Source organism: Semicossyphus pulcher, unplaced genomic scaffold (genome assembly GCF_022749685.1).
Source record: "Semicossyphus pulcher isolate SPU_LCO1_2020_fin unplaced genomic scaffold, fSemPul1.0.p SCAF_24, whole genome shotgun sequence".
NCBI lineage: Eukaryota > Metazoa > Chordata > Actinopteri > Labriformes > Labridae > Semicossyphus > Semicossyphus pulcher.
In genome coordinates this window covers 12,631,310-12,646,258 of record NW_027211698.1, presented here as the reverse complement: position 1 = coordinate 12,646,258, position 14,949 = coordinate 12,631,310, and the positions used below count along the sequence as shown (strand labels likewise).

Sequence of the window (14,949 nt, the reverse complement as noted above, 5' to 3'; positions counted from 1 at the left end):
CAGGACACAAAATCCTCCCTGAAACATGTTAGGGCGCGATCAGACGGAGCGCGTTTAGCAGACTGTAAAACGCGAGGCGCACCGCGCTGCCTTTCTTGTTAAAGACTACGGTTTTGAACTGTTGTCAAGGCAACCACCAAATCATTAGCTATCATTAACCATCCGTTATTTTGTAAACTGACAGAAGGCCCGCCTCTCCTTTCATCTGATTGGACAATGAGAAAAAAAACCCATGACGTCGGGCACACAGAGCGGAAAAAAAACGCGAGGCGCTCTGCAACGCAAAAGCAGCACGCAAAAGCCTCTCATTGAAAACAAGTAGGGATAGACGATTATCGGCCGGGCCGATTATCGGCGCCGATATGCGGCATTTTGACGCATATCGGCATCGGCCTTTTTTCTTTTTTTTTTTTACGGCCGATAAGAGATCAATTTAAAATTGGGTTATTTTGGCTCTGATGCATATGCTTAAAGGCATTTAAACAAAGTTAAGTGTTGGAGTTTGTATTATTAAAAATTTTGACGCCAATATTTTCACTTTTACTGCAAATGAATATCGGCTTCAAATATCGGTTATCGGCCTCCTTGACTACTAATAATCGGTATCGGCCCTGAAAAAAAACATATCGGTCTATCTCTAAAAACAAGGACAAAAAATCCCCCAGATGCTAAAACACGCTCTGTCTGATCGGGCCCTTATGCATGTGTCTGAGTGAGCAGAACTGACATTTATTTGATACAGACAGCTACTTAAAGCAGAGGCCTGTACGCATTCGTTCAAGAATCCAGTACATTAACTTCATTAGAAGTAGTGAATAAGTTAATAAGAGCTCGGGGCGCTGGTTTAGAGGCTACAGTCCTCAATGCACTGATCGCACTAAAAGCAGGTAAGACTCAGTGAAGTCAAGACGCTTGTTGTTAGAGAACATCCCTAGACTTAGAGGCTAAAAAGCTACAAACAGAGGATTCTCCTCTTCAGTATAAAGGATCCACTTTAAACATCCGATGCTGGAAGTTCAGGAGCTTTCTCCCTCTTCTCCCTCTGTACCTCCTGCACCCTCCAACCCACCAGCGTTGAGAGCAGGCCGGCCAGCAGGCAGGAGAAGACGGCAACGGGAGCGAGGAGGAAGGACGGGCCGTGCTGGACGCTGAGGTGGAAGGAGGGGCAGGAGGAGGAGGAGACCCTCTGATGGAGGACAAACTGCTCCAGAGTGTCCAAGACCTGGATCCACAGCAGGTACATGAGCACCACGGCCAGGAGGCACACACCTGACACACAGAGACAGTTTCGCTACATGTCATTGTGCTGCTTTTGTTTTATATGAAGCCTTTTCTTTATTAAATATAGCCGTTACCCCATATTTACTTTGCTTTTTGTTCATCTTTCTTTTGCACTTTATTACTTTTTGGCTTTATTGCACAAAACCTGCAAATCTGGAGTGACTAATGTTTTCTTTACTGTTTTTTTGCACCTTTTTATGCACCTTTACTGGAGTTAAAGTAGTGCACACAATGTCCTTTATAGTGGCGTCAATCTTCACATAAATACGAACTTTATTAACGACTTTGCAGATGATGGAAATGAAAGAAAGGACAAGTTTTTGCAGCCTTCTGTCGACTCTTATTTTGAAAATCCCTAACCCTGAGGGCTCACAGATACTGTTCCTCTCTGCGGGGATATGAAGCAACACGTTTGATTTATGGTCAGAGACAGCTCACGCTTTCTCACTCTGGCAGCCATGATGCAGCAGATGCTTGCATATGCAGAGAGTGAGGATATTGATCATGGGCGGAGGGGTGAGGTCATATTTGAGACTTTTCAAACCAACTTTTTTTGATGATATTTGTCATGAAACATTCCTCTTTATTAAAATGAAATCTTTCTAAACTTTCCCCAAACTACAATCCTTAAAGAAAAGGGAAGCTCACGTGGGAAGAGGTTCAACAAAACCACCTCCCTCATTAAAACTTTTGAACATGAGGCCTAAAACACACGGCAGAGTGAGAGTGATGGCATCTCCTCCTCACACGCACACACACAAAGAAACACCGAACACGAGCTCAGGCAAACTGAGGCTTTTTAAAATCTCTGTCCAGCTGCAGCCAATGACGACTAACGAGCAGCTGCAGCTGCCAGCGCTCAAACTCAAACACAATGTTACAATGTGAAAACGACTGACCTTTATCTGACTTATTAAACTCTTATTGTGTTTTTTTAAAGCTGATTTAGATGATTAATTCATATTTTAACATCATTTGTAAGAACAAAATAAATGAAAATAGCATCCATAGAATAGAATATATGTAGCTGCATTTTCTTCAGCATAAAAGCCTTATTTTGTCACGACTTTCTGGAAACAAATTTACGTAATGATTCTTTATAGTTTAACATCTTAAACCTCCGTCAAATGCAGAAAAAACATTGTCAAATTTAATATAACTTCTATATAATATTTCCAGGACGTGTGTGATGCCAAAAATGTAACTGCTTTAAAAAACGTGAAGGTCAAATTTTGAAGAAATGTGCGTAAAATGATGCATTAGGTCTCCAGCCCTGCTGCTCGAGAGCTCCCTTCCTGCATGTTTCTCCGTACTGTAATGTTTTGTTATCAATCCCCTGAGACGCTTCCGTTGGCTGATAACGAGCAAATCGTTCGAATCAGGTGAAACCTAAAACATGCAGGAAGGGAGCTCTCCAGGAGCAGGGCTGGAGACCCCTGGATTGAAGCTACTTTACAAGGAAGTGTGAGGGAGTATTAAGAGTATTCAAGATGCCCTTTTTGAGTACACAGTAGAGTTACTATCTTGTTTTATTAATTATTCTGGTTAAGAAAGTATGATAAGGATCTAAACTATTATTTCATTGTTTTGTAACGGCACATGTGAGCACAAACGCTTGCAACTTACATTTCTCCGTCTAATCCGTCAAGTTTTTTGACTCAAGAGCAGGAAGATGAGCTGAAGTGACCACCAGCTGTGTTATTTATATGATTTGTCTCCAGTTAATATTTTTTATGAGTCACTTCTGCTACTTCTTCTTCTCCAAATTAATTTGACTGCAGCAGCCTTTGTAGACCAACTTGACTGAGGTCTTTTGCAGGATTAATAACTGTGTCTGTAAATTTACCTCAAAAGCAAATGGGGTTTGGTTAGAGGAAATTACACATCTTCAGGTGCCTTTTGTGCGGCCACTGTTTCATTTTACACTTTAATTTGATGTCCGTTGATATATTTTTAAAGGGGTACATATTTGCTTGTTTCTTCTTCCCTGGAATCACATTTGTTTTTTTTTGATGTTACAGTAAAAAATCCTGAATTTGAAAAAGTTAAAATGTTTTAAAAAAACCTGAAATCTCACAAATAACTCATATTTTCTGTTAATAAATCTTAATACAGGTGGAGAGAGTCACACAAACAACACCTGTGCTGCTCGTTAAGCTCAGCTGTGAGCGATGACAGCTAACGAGTAGATCCTAATGACAGACTCTTACAATACAAACCAAACCTCAGTCAAATTATTGTTAATTTAGGAGAAAAACACACAAAATGTGCTTCTGTCAAACTACCTTTCATTTTGTTAGGATTAGGACTCAATACTAAACTTTTCAGCTCATATAGAAGTAAGAACTTTTCAGCTGATTTTCCCTTACCACCACTCAGCTGCAAAGCCCCGCCCACTTTATACAGCTTGTGATTGGCCAGCGGTCCAGCACAGACAATGACGAATCCACCAATGAAGACGGACATCGAGCCTGCGACGAGGAAGATGCTCCAGAAGGTCCTGAAAACTGAACAAAGAGGAAAAGTTAAAGATTATAATGATAATGTAAAAATAAGTAACTTTATAACAGAAAATCAGACCGACCAATGGCAGAGTGCTGTTCGTACACCTCTGAGGGTAAGCCGTGTGGCTCCGCCCAGGATCGCTCAGTGACAGGAAATGGGAAGAGGAAGGCGGCCTGGCAGAGCTTCGACGGGGGCTGATTGGCTGAAGGGAAACAGGAAGTGATGACCCTTTTGTTTGTGGCAGTCTAAAATCTTTACATTAATAACAGAGGTTCTTACAGATCCAGAAGTCCCAGATAGAGTATTCATGAGAGGCCATGAAGGAGCAGCGCCAAAACAGACCCTCATGGAAGACCCTCACACCGACCGAAGCCTGATGAGATCAAATGTGGTTACAATGCAGCTTTTTGTTTTAGTGTAAGATTTTACTTTGTTAATGGACGATCGGTTCAAAGCTGTGCACGTGTCTTTACTGTATGCTACATGGACTTTTAGGATCACTCTGACTACAAATAAACTTGCTTACGAAATCTGTTGTGAAGTGAAAAGTGCAACATCTTCCTGGTTCATGGTGGAGTAGAAGGATACAGCAATTGTAGAAAATTGTAGAACGCAAGTTAGATAAAAGTACCTCATATAATCTTTTTCCATTATAATGGGTTAATTTGTCTCATTATCGCCACATAACAAGGCTTGTTTACGTGTGATAACGGGATAAAGAACAACTGGAAATAAAATGTATGGATGCATGTCTGCTTAGGGCTTCCGTAATAAGGACCTATATTAAAAGTATTGCTTTTTCTCACAGTTTGACGACTTGAGACATTGTTTTCATTGTACTCCTTCTGTTTTGTACGGAAGCCCTGAGCGGACATGCATCCATACATGTTATTTACTGTTTCCCTGTGATAACAAGTAACTTCCAAGATCTGGACTTATTTAACGCTGGTTTTCCCGTGATAATGAGTTAATTTCAGTTCATAACTCGTTTCCAAGAGCTGCAAAAGCACAAAACAAACATAGAAACAGGCTTAACTTAACTCATTAGTGTGGGCGATGGCAGCATGGCATGACCTGCTCTGTAACATCACAGTGAGCAGCCTGTTCGACAGAAAATTATCCCTTTATCACGAGAAAACCAGCTTTGATATGTCGAGATAACAACAGGAAATGACTCGTTATCACAGGAAAACAGAGTAAATAAAACATATGGATGCATGTCCGCTAAGGGCTTCCGTACTTTTGCTTTATTTCTACTTTTATTTCACTTTAATTTATTCTAAATGGAATATATTCTCTCATGTTCACTGCTTTGTTGCATTCTCTAACTTTCCTCCACGTTCGAAGAGATCCACACACATTACCTCAGTGCCGCTCTTCCCCTCTCTCACTCCACTTCCTCCGAAGCGTCCCTCCGTGCGGCTGCAGGACTCTGCGGCCAGCAGCCAGTACTCGGTCCCACAGGAGAGCAGCGTGGACAGACACCCCGCCGCTCCGAAGAACAAGGCCAAGAAGAGGAGCAGCCTCAGCCTCTCGGTCGGAGTCATACCTCCCTTTGAAGTTTTGTCACTCTTTCCTTTTAACCACTTCCTGTTTAAGCACATTCACACTTGTACATTTGACATGACAAAGACGAGGCTCCGGACAGCACTCCCGCTTCAATACTGACCAATGCAGTGAAAATAACCTCTTGCCTCATGGATGAAGGGATACGGTTACAGCAGCTTCTCTCACACACTAAAATAACATGCAGGCATTGATGGTATTTACATGTTTATATTTGGGTTTGAGGAAATAAGAGCGTCACACCTGTAGAAATATCTCCGTGGCATTTATTGGAATGCCAGCATTGAATCCAGATTTGGTACAGTACAAGGCTATCCAGTATAACTGAGTTCTAGGCAACAGTGACGGTCCAACAACAGTCAGTCAAACTGCATGTTCATATATTAATACAACTTTTTTTAAACAGGAAGTTCCAGATGATTAATACAAATAAAAAATAAGCGCCTGGGAAATATTTATTTGAACGTATTTTTTAGTTCAAGTAAGTATTTCCTGCAGGGAGATTTCAAAATAAAAGACACAGAAAAGGAAATCAGGAATGCTTGTGATTGTTTCTTTATGTTCCTTTAAACCTTAATTCTGAAAAAAAAGAAATGTTTTATTGGATGATCCAGGTGGAAAACTATCGGCCTACGCGCTTCCTGCTTCATTATTCTTTTAGAGTACACAACATATCGCAAGAACCCAACCCATATACACAAAGAAGTGCATTTACACAGGACTCCTGTTGATTAATGACATATTACAACCCTGTGAGGATACCATAAGTACATATACGAGGCACGCAGAAATGAAAGATTATCACCTATTATTAACCTACTTGCAGTAAACATTTTATTCTGAGGATCCTTTGGGCCTCGTCTTCTCCTCTCGGGACGTTTGCCGCTCTTTATTTTTTTTTTGGCAGTTTGTTTGGTCCGCTGTCGCTTTATTTCCGGGTGTGTCGGGAGCATCCGTGTGCAAAAGGCTCATGGGACTTCCACAGCATGTGAGGTCTCGCGACGCCTCCACTAAGACATGACGCCGAAGACGGGGTTGTGGCGGCAGATGCTCGGGCCGATCTCCTCGTAGTCTTTCTTGGTGTGGCACACTTGGTAGAACTCGGGCTGGAACAGAAACCATCTTTATTAGTGTTGTTCCCTTTCAAAATAAAACGTTTTTCATCGGTTATTTCTGATGAAGAATGATTATGTGTCGTTAGAGGAGACGATACTCACTGTAGACGCCAGCATTGATCCTCCGAACCAGACAGCGTACCTCTGCATGTGGTGAGTGATGACTTGCACGTCGATTGGTTTAGGCTACAAGGAAACAGATAATCAATATTAAAGACTGAAACACAAAAACACTTCCTGTCAAAGTTTTAGAAGAAAAAAAAGAACAAGTTTTGTCACATTTTCAGGCGTTTTATTTTGCTATTTTCCCCCTAATAGCATGAGGCTGAAAATCGGCGACCCGGCCCTTTAAAAGATCTTTCAAACTAAGGGTTCGTATCCACTCTCCGTCCTCGTCTCCTCACCTTCAACTTGCCGCCGCTCAGCTCTTCGCTCATCTTCAGCCTCGCGTCCACGGTCCTCTTCAGGTCCCTCTGCAGGCGTCTGCCGAAGTCTCTGAACATGGTGGAGCCTCCGGAGAGCACGATGTTCTGCAGCACAAAGAACACATGGACGTTGGCAGAAGAAGGCACGCAGGCGAACAGTAACAGCACATGTAGCAGCTTTGATGACACACCTTGTACAGCGGACGTCTGACATCGATCGGGCAGTTCTGGATGACTTCGTCCACCACCTCTGAGATCGGCTGGGTGAAGTCCGGGTTGGCAAACTGAACCAAACCGAACAGAGAAACAATACGTATTAGTTTCCTTTACATCATCTGTTAGCAGCAGCTGCGTGAACACACTGTGTTCATGTACCTCTGGGTGGAAGAAGATCTCCGGCCCCAGGAAGCGCTCGTAGCCCACGTCGATGGTGAACTCCTTCTTGCTGATGGCGTTGATGCCCGTGTACTGTTTGATCCACTTGGAGCCGTCTGTGTCGTACTTGTTGAACTCCTTGACGAGGTCGGGGCAGACGTAGCTGAAGCGCTCCTAAAAAACACAACAACAACGTATGACTTCAACAGGATGCAGACAGAATTAACTCTAAGCACGTTTAAGAACGTAATCTTTAACTCTTTAATGCCAGATGTTGGAGGAGGTTTGCTGAGTTGTTTGCTTCTGCAGCAGCACTGACCTCTAGTGGCCAGGCTGAGAATTGCATGACAGGGACTTTAACTACCAGTATCACTTCCTGTTATGGGGCACTAAATATACACTCTTCCTGTCTTTTCACTTAAATGGAAACTATGCATGCAAGCTTAGTAATGGGACAGTTTTAACGTCCTACCTTGACAGCCTTAGCCGTCTCCAGGGACTGCTCCGGAGGAATCCCCACCTCCCGCTCCCTCAGCAGCTGTTGGGTGAAGTAGGTGATGTCTCTGCCGGCGATGGGGATGTGCTTGATGCAGCTGCCGATGACGTAACCTTCAGCCTGGAATAAAAAACAGTTTAAGGTTGAGAGCAAGGAAGGAGCACGAATAAAATATAAAAACATTCTGGAAAAGGACCAGAGTGTATGTAAAGATGGACGACACGTCTCCATCTTTGGCGTTTATTTTGATTTTATAGTTTGACTCATGTCCCATCTGTTAACATGGAGGAGGCGTGGCTTATGAGCTATACTGCAGCCAGTCAGCAGGGGGCGATAGAGAGGGACACTTACCACGGGGATGACGTGCGTAACTCCGTCCCCGCTGTCGATCACGGTCCCCGTCAGGGTCCGCTCTCCCACCTGTCGGGACGTCCAGGAGGCAGCCAGCGCCAGGACAGCCTGATGCAGAAAACAGACAACAAATGATGTAGGAATAAAACCATCCTAGAGAGCAAGGTGAGCTCATCAAGCAAATAAGACTTAAGAACTGCAGAGTTTGAGGCCTCAGTTAGGAGTGTTGTAACTATTACATGGTCTTGATTTGAGAAATACTGAATGACGACATTGTGAAGGATTCAGATGGTGTGGAAAGTTTAAATAGAAGAAGTGAGAATCTGCATTTCCTCATAGAAACTCTGAGTCATTTATATTCCCAGTAAAACAGTTAAATCTAAGTCTATTTACAGCCGTAAAAGTCTGGTTTTAGGCATTTCATCAGTCAGCTGCAGTGATTTATTAATGCAGCCACTTCCCTAAAAGGCTTCTCTGGTCCCCAGTGTGGATATTTGGCTGCATGCGAGTGTGCTGGCATGTTTTGGAAACGTACCTGGACAGCGATGTAGAGCCCGGGGACATTGAACGACTCAAACATGATCTCTGCTGTGTACTCTCTGTTCTCTGGCGTGTTGAGGGGAGGCTCTGTCTGCGCAGAGAGAGAATGGAAAAAGCAACAACTTTAAGCCACTATTCTACATTTTGTTTCATGAAAAGGACAATAAATCATTCAATAAAATACACTTATTATTGACCTCCTTATGTTTACACTGGAGCTCTTGTCTTACCAATAGAAAGTAGTGGTCCTCAGGTTCTGCCCGCAGATACTTGAAGATGATCTGCTCCATAAATCTCTCCATCAGGTCCCAGTCTTCCACTATCCCGTGACGGATCGGCCACTGGAGGCGAGAAAGGCGAAACAGTGTCAATCTGTTCTTAAAGCCTCAATCAGACTGCTCCACAAACATTATGAAGACTATAGAGTCTACCTTTGTTGAATACGATGGTTTATCGATGGCTTCGTCCCCGATGAAGAAGTCCAGGTCGTCGACACCTCTCATCATCCTGCGCTGGGCCTGGTCGCCCACCTTTGCGGATTCTTTGATGGCGATACCTGCAGGTGATCGTGACGATTTCACAGAGCAACCATTAAACATTTGATTAAATGTATTCTACATTACAGTTGTTGTTTTTTATGTGACCATATGCCAGTAGTAAGTCTTTATCTTTAAGTATGAGGAAATCTGGTCTAACCCAGGCATAAAAGGAAGTTGACCTGAAACTGTCATATTGTGGCCGATTGTAAAAGCAAGATTGCTCAAATATTAGCTGCATTATACGGACATTTTAACAACATTAAAACTAACATTTAAGTATTTTTGCAGTGACTAACAGTGATGGTTACCTTTGAAAAATGGTACCACACATTTATACATATTACAGGATTCGTATTACACATTTAAATACACTTAAACTCGACTTTTAATAAATAATAAGAAACCAAATTCGCGTTTTGCATATTTTAAAATGTACTTACATGATGGTATGATGAACTGAGGTTCTGTATTTCCTGCATAACCAAGCTTTGTGTACCTAAAAAAAGGAACAAAACCAGGATAAATATGTACTTACAGTACTTTGTTTCTGTTGTAACTTATAAACAGGCACTTAAATTCACTATTAGCCGAAACAAACAGCACGATATGCATTCCCATGTATGGGTCTTGTCCAGGAAGTAACATTAGCTTCGGTAGCTAGCAGCAGCTAACTGCAATCATAAAGCAGGGCTGAGAATAAAAGCATATAAAGCAAACCATTAGGGCACTCTGGCATGCTATTTCGTCGCATTAACCCTTGCTTTAGAGACAACATAGCATATAACAAGTCAAAAGATGTGGCTAAGTAACGTTAGCACCCTTTAGCTAAACAGCTAAACGGGGCGTTAGCTGGAAGTTTGACAGCCGCTTATGTGGTCAATGAAAGCCATGCTAATGCTAACTACCTAGCATCTATTTGTGTTACTTACCCTGTGCCACAGTCAACAACACAAGCCGGTAGCCGACCAGCCATGCTTGCTCTCCGTTAGTCTATCAACAGGCAAATATATCAGTTCCTCGGTACGAACGGAGATTTATATAGTTACTGATTTAAATCGCAGCAGCCTGAATGAATAGCAGTCTCGGCCGATTCAGGAGCGCTTCCGGGTTTGAGGAAATTTCTTCTAGTGCAGAGTCAGCAGCTTCATAGGCGCAACACCGCCCCCCAGTGGAGGGATACTGTTACTGCTATAATTGTGCTTTTTAATAATGTGTTTTATATATAGGAAATTAATGATGCAATTGTTTAATAAAAACAGCTTCACTTTTTAAAAACTTGTCCTTTATTTATTGGAAGAGTCAGAAAAAATACAAACGATAAAATTATAATTATGACGGATTAAAATTGCACACCTGTGTCAGGAGTTTATGTAAGTGTAGAGCTGGCAGCATATTTTGTACTTTAAATTTTGAATACTTCAGTAAAGAACTTCAACTGTCTCTGGGTCTGCTCCTGGGCCCTTCCACCTACCTGTCTTTTTTACAGGGGTTTTCCTTTGTACCAAAAATAGTTACCGACCTCATCTCGGTCTGCTGACTCCACCAGATGATATCAGTGATTTAGTTGCAATCAAAGGCTCGATAAAATGCTTCTCACCCTCTTCGACTGCATGGAGGGTCACTGATAAAGACAATATATGAGCAGTAAGGAGCTTCAGGGCTGGATTCTGGCTTCAGAGCCCTTTACCACATTAAAACCAATCCCCTGCTCTGAGAACATTGGCCCTTTGTCCTCGGGTAGACTCATCACTCACACTCGAGTCTCTTTAGAAGAGCCGTCGGCTGTGTTGCTCCTGATAGAAGCAGTCTCCTCGCCGTGGAGCCGGGTCACTTGATGGAAACTCTCTATCAAGAAGTGTAGCTGGAACAATTTGTTACAACATTGTCAGAGCTGCGGCAAAGATTCGCCAGGAGGCCGCTTTCAAAGCGCGACTTTCCTTTTACATCACTGAGATGAATGGCACAAACACAAGAGGTGTCTTTTGTCCCGTCTTTGTAGTGGAACTGAGCAACAACAGCACGTAATGGTGGTAAAACACTAGAATTGCTTTTATAAAGCAATTATCTGGCGAGACACAAAAAAACAAACTTTCAGTGCATCTCTGAGAGGAATAAAAACAAGTTAAATTGGAAATTAAGAGATAAAGCAGAAATCTTGTTGATAAAAGCGAAAACAAATTAGAAGAAGGAGTTATTTTAAGTTCAAGATCAATAATCCAACACTCAGGGATGAATGAATCACGCCATTGGCTCAGTGTTACAAATGATTACATAGGTGTTTGCAAAATAAAACACCATAATCTTCCTCTTACAATTTCAAAGTTTAATTCATAAGCAGTACACACTCATCATTTACTGTGGCTGCCTCAGCTTGGCTAAAGCTAGCTAGATATTCATGAAGCTAACACTTGTCAAATTGTTCTACCTTTACACTACAGGTTAGCATTTACCTTAACCCTGTATCTGTTAATGGGTTAGTAGCTATTATTTGGACATAAACTTATATAATTTCACTTTAATAGCTGTTAGCCCCTGCTAGTCAGAGTTCTAAAGCATTGTTTGACCAGTAAGCTAGCCTTTAGTGACCAATGTTAAGCTAGCTAGTGTTAGCAAGTGTTAGTTTTGTCCGAGTTGGGGAATGTTTGCAAAATAGAATAACATAATCTTCCTCTTACAAATTTTTATTAATAAGCAGTAAAACTCACTGGTAAGCAATTTAAATACACTCAGCATCAACTCTGTGGCTGCCTCATAGTAGCTAGGCTAAAGATAGCTAGCCTTTCCATGTAGCTAACACTTCTACCTTTTCTTGTTGTAAAACCACTGTCCATTTTGATGCCAAGGCTGGTAGAAGCCCAGGTAAATGAAAGTAGCATCCCCGGCACCATTTAGTCCAAACACCATCACTTAAGAAGTTCAAGGCCAACAGGCTCTGATGAACTTTGACCCTGATTGTCATGATTTGTATTCTAATGTCTCGTCCTCTTTCATTATAAAGCTGCCAGTTTCTCCAAGTGCTTCACCTTCCTGTGTGTCACCATCTTTGAATACTAGAGGGCACCAGTGCTCCTGTTTTTACATGCTCATCAGCCGGTCACTTCCTGCTTCCAATAAACCAAACCACATCTCTTTCACCCTGCGTGTCCCTCCAGTATTTTACACAAATCTGACGTTTATTAACTTCCCTACAAGCGCAGATTAATCCGCCCTTTGTGTCGCTGTAACTTTTGGGGTTTAAGTGTCTCACTGTATTGGAACGACTTACAGGAATGAAGATTTGTGTTCAAGTAGATTGGAGTGATAGTAAAGTAGCTTGAATGCTACGTCATGAGATTTAAGGTTATTGTTGAAGCTGTGCACGCTTTCCTTTTTTATTATTCAATGTAATATGCTTAATGGAAGATGAATTAAATTGAATTTTAATTAATTGAGACGTTTAATCAATAGGAAAATAAATAAGTGAATAAGATTAGATGCATTTCAGAGGCTAGCTCGGATTTTATACAGTATCTATATGGTTAAACTTAGCATAATTGACCCCTTGGATACTCTAATGTTCTTCTCCTACACGGTAAACAAAGCAGATGAGTTGTGGTCCCTCGTCAGCTCGAGTATTCTGCAGCCGATGCCTCCTCATTAGAGCGGAGCAGAGGTGGGCCTTATTATTTTTAATAATCGGCTCTTTTTTCTGCTGCTTCTTAATCTCACAGGATCTGATGTCGGCACTCTGTGATCCCCGACTCCTTCATCCTCCTCCTCTGTGTCCGCGCTTAATGATGCTCTGTCACACAGGCGGGAGGCTGTTAGCGCTAATAGATCCGACGTTTAAGGAGCGTTTAAAGAAACTGAAGTCATCTGATACCTGTGTGATGATCCTCTCATTTCTATGCCACCTGGACTATGCCTGAGTTATTAACTTAAAGGAACTCTAAATAAACTTCAGGGATTACAGTAAAACTTGTGAAAGTTGTTAAAGGGTTTAAATGAGGCCGCTGAAGCTGCCATTGGAACTATTTGTATTGTAAAAGTTTTCAACCATAATACTTCAGACCTGTTTCATAGCAATAAACAGCAAAACATTTCAGTTTGAATCATGTTAATACCTCTTCTTTAAAACAGTAGCTCATTTTAGTCAAACTGCTTGTGGACTCAGCTTGACAGCGTTTATACTTTTTGTGTAATTAAAAGCTTCAGAAAGTAACCAGCAGCAGACAGCTGCAGGACCGGATCACTGCGACCTGAGTGAGTTCAGTGATTCATGACAGACTGACGTGATGTGTCACGATCATCAGTTTCTATTGGTCCACAGCTAGCGTGGGCGGGAGTGATGGACACTGTATGCTTGTTTCATTTGCACAAATGGTCGTCGTCTGTAGACGAGCAGTTTTTAATGACACAGCACGATTTTATAGTTAGACCCCCAGACCGCCAAGTTTTGGAATAATTACATTTTTAGAGCAGAAGAGGACCTGACAGAGGATTTCATATATTTTCTGGCTTTTCTTTCACTGACTCTGACGTCGTCCGTACAAGAAAAAAAACCTCTATTATAAGCCGGGAGTAATATAAAGTGGATTATGTTTTATCTGTATTCTCCGCACATTCTAACTAACCTGTAATCCTCTGTCTCACTTGGGGATTTCATCAGGCTGGAGATCATCTGTAATTGAACATGCACGCAGGTAGACACATGCACAGAAGGAACATGTGGAGTATTCACTGGTAAAATACTGCAACAATGTTTGTGCAAACTCATTTAAAATCCACAGCTGTTGCACTAAGCTAATCAATAGATGGTAGCATGCTGAAATGTAACTAATTTAATAAAACACCGGTTCCACTCTGTCCTCAGTCGGGCTGCGTGAAGGTTAGAGACACAGAGGGAGCGCTTAGGCTCGCAGGGACCACAAGCAGAGGCGGATTTCACCTCCCAGAGAGTCAAATAAAGTCAGACCCTCCCTCAAACAACCCGAAGTTCAAGAATGATACCTGAGGAGACTTCTAATGTCAGGAAGACGGGTTGTAGGTGGTGGTTGCACTCTTAACTTCAATTTGTTTTGAAGGGAAACGTGTCGATTTGTTTTTCCTCTTCCAAGAGGGGCCTCATTTTGTTGGGACTATTTTTTACACTTCACAGATCCCTCAGTTTCAGATAACTTCCTAAGAAATGGAACTATTATGCAACTAAAGTTGTCGAAGGTTCCTTAAAAGGATCTAATTTGTTGCTAATTACTGAACAGGGAAAATGGAGGCAGTGTTAATTGGGATACTTACCAATCCATTACTTCCAGTTAATTAGGAGCGTAACCTAGAGAGAGTTTGAGTCAGCACACAGGAAGTCAGCAGAAAAGTTTGCAACTACAATTATGATCTTGCAGTCGTATGCCTCCAAACTCAAACCAGGACAGGGGATATTAGAAATATTTAAAGAATACTATAGTGACCTTTGACCTCTGACCACCAAATTCTAATCAGCTAATCTTTAAGTCCAAGTAAACATTTGTGCCAAATCTGAAGATATTCCCTCCATGAGTTCCTTGGATATCGGGATGGGAGTAAAGGCAAGAAAAGTGGGTTTTTTTCCCCCAGGATTTTATGACGTCACAGTGAAGTTGACCTTTGACCCTTAAGGTAAAAAAGTCATCACTTCATCATTTCATCCTATTATACACACAATCGTGTTATTTTTGTTACGGTGAAACATAAAGCAGAAAAAAGTCCGGCCACGTGACATGTGTCTGTTTTTCTGCAACATT

At 41.8% G+C, this 14,949-nt stretch overlaps 2 protein-coding genes across 2 annotated transcripts; both read right to left on the bottom strand.

The window, feature by feature from the left end:
• Nucleotides 1–936: 936 nt before the first annotated feature.
• On the bottom strand, nucleotides 937–5,333 carry LOC138603762 (transmembrane protein 182-like). The gene is made up of 5 exons (XM_069675664.1): nucleotides 5,151–5,333; nucleotides 4,066–4,159; nucleotides 3,866–3,988; nucleotides 3,651–3,788; nucleotides 937–1,269 (listed from the first exon to the last, which is right to left on the bottom strand). Exons 1-5 carry the CDS (start codon nucleotides 5,331–5,333, stop codon nucleotides 995–997), a joined length of 813 nt encoding a protein of 270 aa, XP_069531765.1. The 3' UTR covers nucleotides 937–994.
• Nucleotides 5,334–5,596: 263 nt separating this feature from the next.
• On the bottom strand, nucleotides 5,597–10,289 carry LOC138603611 (actin-related protein 3). The gene is made up of 12 exons (XM_069675478.1): nucleotides 10,123–10,289; nucleotides 9,634–9,689; nucleotides 9,086–9,210; nucleotides 8,885–8,995; nucleotides 8,650–8,745; nucleotides 8,115–8,222; nucleotides 7,740–7,883; nucleotides 7,268–7,441; nucleotides 7,084–7,176; nucleotides 6,872–6,997; nucleotides 6,570–6,653; nucleotides 5,597–6,458 (listed from the first exon to the last, which is right to left on the bottom strand). Exons 1-12 carry the CDS (start codon nucleotides 10,164–10,166, stop codon nucleotides 6,363–6,365), a joined length of 1,257 nt encoding a protein of 418 aa, XP_069531579.1. The 5' UTR covers nucleotides 10,167–10,289; the 3' UTR covers nucleotides 5,597–6,362.
• Between the last annotated feature and the right edge of the window lie 4,660 nt (nucleotides 10,290–14,949).